Genomic DNA, 2,662 nt, shown 5'->3' on the forward strand with positions numbered 1-2,662 from the left:
TTCCTACTCTCCTTTGGAAAAAAAGGCAGTGTGCTGGGATAAATATTCAATATTTGCTCACACTTCCCTGCATTTAAAATCTAAAGCTGCCTCTTAACACCTCATTTTCTCTATCACAACTGCCAGACCACCAGTGAAAGACCAAGGTTATTTGGAGGAATTAGCATAACCAGTAGTAGTACTTGCAAACAACAGATTGTAAACAGATTATGGGATTTGTCAAAGGCTGACCTTCTGTTAAGCAGCACCTGTGTACAACAATGTGAGCCAAAAGGATATGTACCCATTACAGCCAACAGATGGCACTATGGTAACATCCAGACCTCGGTGAGATATTTATGATGGAGGGGGGAAATAAAAGGCAGAGAAAGGCACTGAGACCATTTGTAATTTTGTGTTTATTGTATGATGCAACTTGTTTCAGAGCTACAGGTGAGAGAGCAACGACGCAGCAGCTTGAACACAGATAAGTTGGACGTGTCTTCTTTCGGTAAACGTTAGAGCAAATCAGACAAATAGATTGTGAAATCACTTTGTTTTTCCCCGTCACGAAATGCTTGCCTGTTAACTTTAAGAAGCCCTCACAGGGACACTGTTTGACAAGACAGCCAAGCTATGTGTCAGAGCCCTTTAGCTCACTGACTTATTCTAACTGGACCTGATTTTAGTTTTGTCATACGTCTAAGAACAGGGTTACCTTGAACAAACTGTCTGACATTCAGGCGCCTGTGCAGGGGCTGAACAAGATGGACAGGGAACCTAATCCTTTTCAGTCCACTGACAGCAGGGTCTCGGCCAGTCATCGCTCCGACATGGTCTTTGTTGGTGAAGCCGGATGAACCGAGGACAGGAACTTGTCTGCCCGGGCGGTACCCCGCTAGACCCCTCCGGTAAGTGCCATGACCCCGGCTTTGGGGCAGGGGGAGCCCTCTTAGAGACACGCCACGTCTATTTGGGACAGACTCGTCAACAACAAGGTCATGATGATTGTAGACAAATGAGAGCGGTTTGGTGCGACCTTGAGGATCCCATTTCACAAGGTCAGGCTGGCCCCGGGCGTCAGCCAGAGTTGGAGGGGCAACATGGTTGACCTCCTCAAAATCGGACTTGCGGTTAATAACTGACTGTCCTCTGGGAGATCTGGGCACTTGGTCAGTTGTGTATTCACTTTGAACTGGATTGTTATGGCTCAGTAGAAATGTAGATTCAGAACTCCTTGGTCGGACATCCAGGGATCTCACTTCTGGTTGATTTTGTCCGTAGGAGGCCATGTAAGGTTCAGTCTCAGCCAATTCAGGGTGAGTCCCGAGTGGGCTGGTATGCATCCCATTGTGAGCTGGCTCATAGAGATCAGGTGCTCCATGGACTCCAGGATAATCCAAACCCAAGGCAGCTGCACGGGCTACAGCAGAACAACACGCAGAAGTATTAACAAACTGTATTTATTCTCCGTGTGCCATTTCATTCGTCTGGAAATGTCAAATACACCCGCTAATTGGTAATTATAAGAAGGTAGTGACATCAATCAAAGCACACTACATACCTCTCGCTGTTTTAGCACAATACACACCTCCAGCTGACACAGAGCGAAGCACAACAGAGCTGCAGAGGAAACAAACACTGAAAGCCAAACAGCACAGCACTGAACCGCTATGATCGTCTTTTTAACCACAGGAAACATTCCGGCTGCAAATACCTGAGAAACACCACCAGAGGTACACACATCCCTGCAGTTAAGTGAGCAGAAACTTCACGGCCAGCACAATTACTGAAAACACTTGCCACTCTTGACTTCTTTTGCAGCCACTCTGACTGCCCAAAAACCTCACCCTGGCTTGATTTACTAATTACAGACAGCTGGTTGTCATAGAGACCAAAACTCAACCACTGAATCCAGTCAGCCACCGGCAAATTGCTTCATTACAGGCAATTAGTTAAAATGCTCGCTAGCAGCAGAACCCGACAAAACAAGACATTTTTTTCCCTATTTTTCATTTTTAGTGAAGGAAAACACATTTAAAACATGGCAGCGTGAGCCGTGGGGATAAAGAATCAAGCAAATATTTATGGCTCCTTTCAGTTCAGATTTATTCTGTAATCTCTTATTTATACACAGCAGCAAAATAAAAGTTTGTTTAGGCTTGGTTACAAAAATCTGAGGAGAATCCTTTGGTATCATTTGAATATGAACTATTATGCAGTCATCAAAATTAAAGGATGGCTTCACCAATTTTACACATTAAAGTGTGTGGAGTGCTGCTGCATATGTGAAAAACATGGTATCAAGCCTGTTTGTGGCTCCAGAGGAAGGCACATGTAATCTGATAAACTGCCTCCAGTGATGTCACTCAGTTGGGCAGTTGCATTGTGGGTAATGTGGGCACCAGCTTTTGAAAAGGAGGAGTAATGGGTGGCATAAATCTCTGGTTCTGCTGTATCGATTTTGATCATTTGTTTTGAGTCCAGCAGGACTGCTTTTCAAAACCTGCTACCTACATTACCCACAATGCAGCATAGCCACTGAGTGACATCACTGGAGGTAGTTAGATTACATGCAGCTTTATCTGGACCCACAAAGGCTGAATACTACTTTTTTAGTAGTAGTACTCTCCAAGACCTGTAAACACACTTAAGTGTGTAAAATTAGAGGAGTTACCCTTTA

General features: G+C 44.6%; 1 protein-coding gene across 2 annotated transcripts; it reads right to left on the bottom strand.

Annotated features, from left to right (window-relative positions):
• Positions 1-378: 378 nt before the first annotated feature.
• LOC311259814 (uncharacterized protein) lies at positions 379-1,838 on the bottom strand. Of its 2 annotated transcripts, none has more exons than XR_014622944.1 (3): positions 1,697-1,838; positions 1,544-1,620; positions 379-1,402 (listed from the first exon to the last, which is right to left on the bottom strand). XR_014622944.1 is itself a non-coding variant. In XM_084357147.1 (3 exons), the coding sequence occupies exons 1-3, from the start codon at positions 1,723-1,725 to the stop codon at positions 636-638; spliced, it is 855 nt and encodes a 284-aa protein (XP_084213273.1). In that variant the 5' UTR covers positions 1,726-1,827; the 3' UTR covers positions 379-635. The 2 variants fall into 2 exon arrangements, 1 of the variants encoding a protein (XP_084213273.1); XM_084357147.1 differs by having other exon boundaries at positions 1,544-1,602; positions 1,697-1,827.
• Between the last annotated feature and the right edge of the window lie 824 nt (positions 1,839-2,662).

This window comes from Pagrus pagrus (genome assembly GCF_965226575.1).
Source record: "Pagrus pagrus genome assembly, chromosome: 7".
Taxonomy (NCBI): Eukaryota; Metazoa; Chordata; class Actinopteri; order Spariformes; family Sparidae; genus Pagrus; species Pagrus pagrus.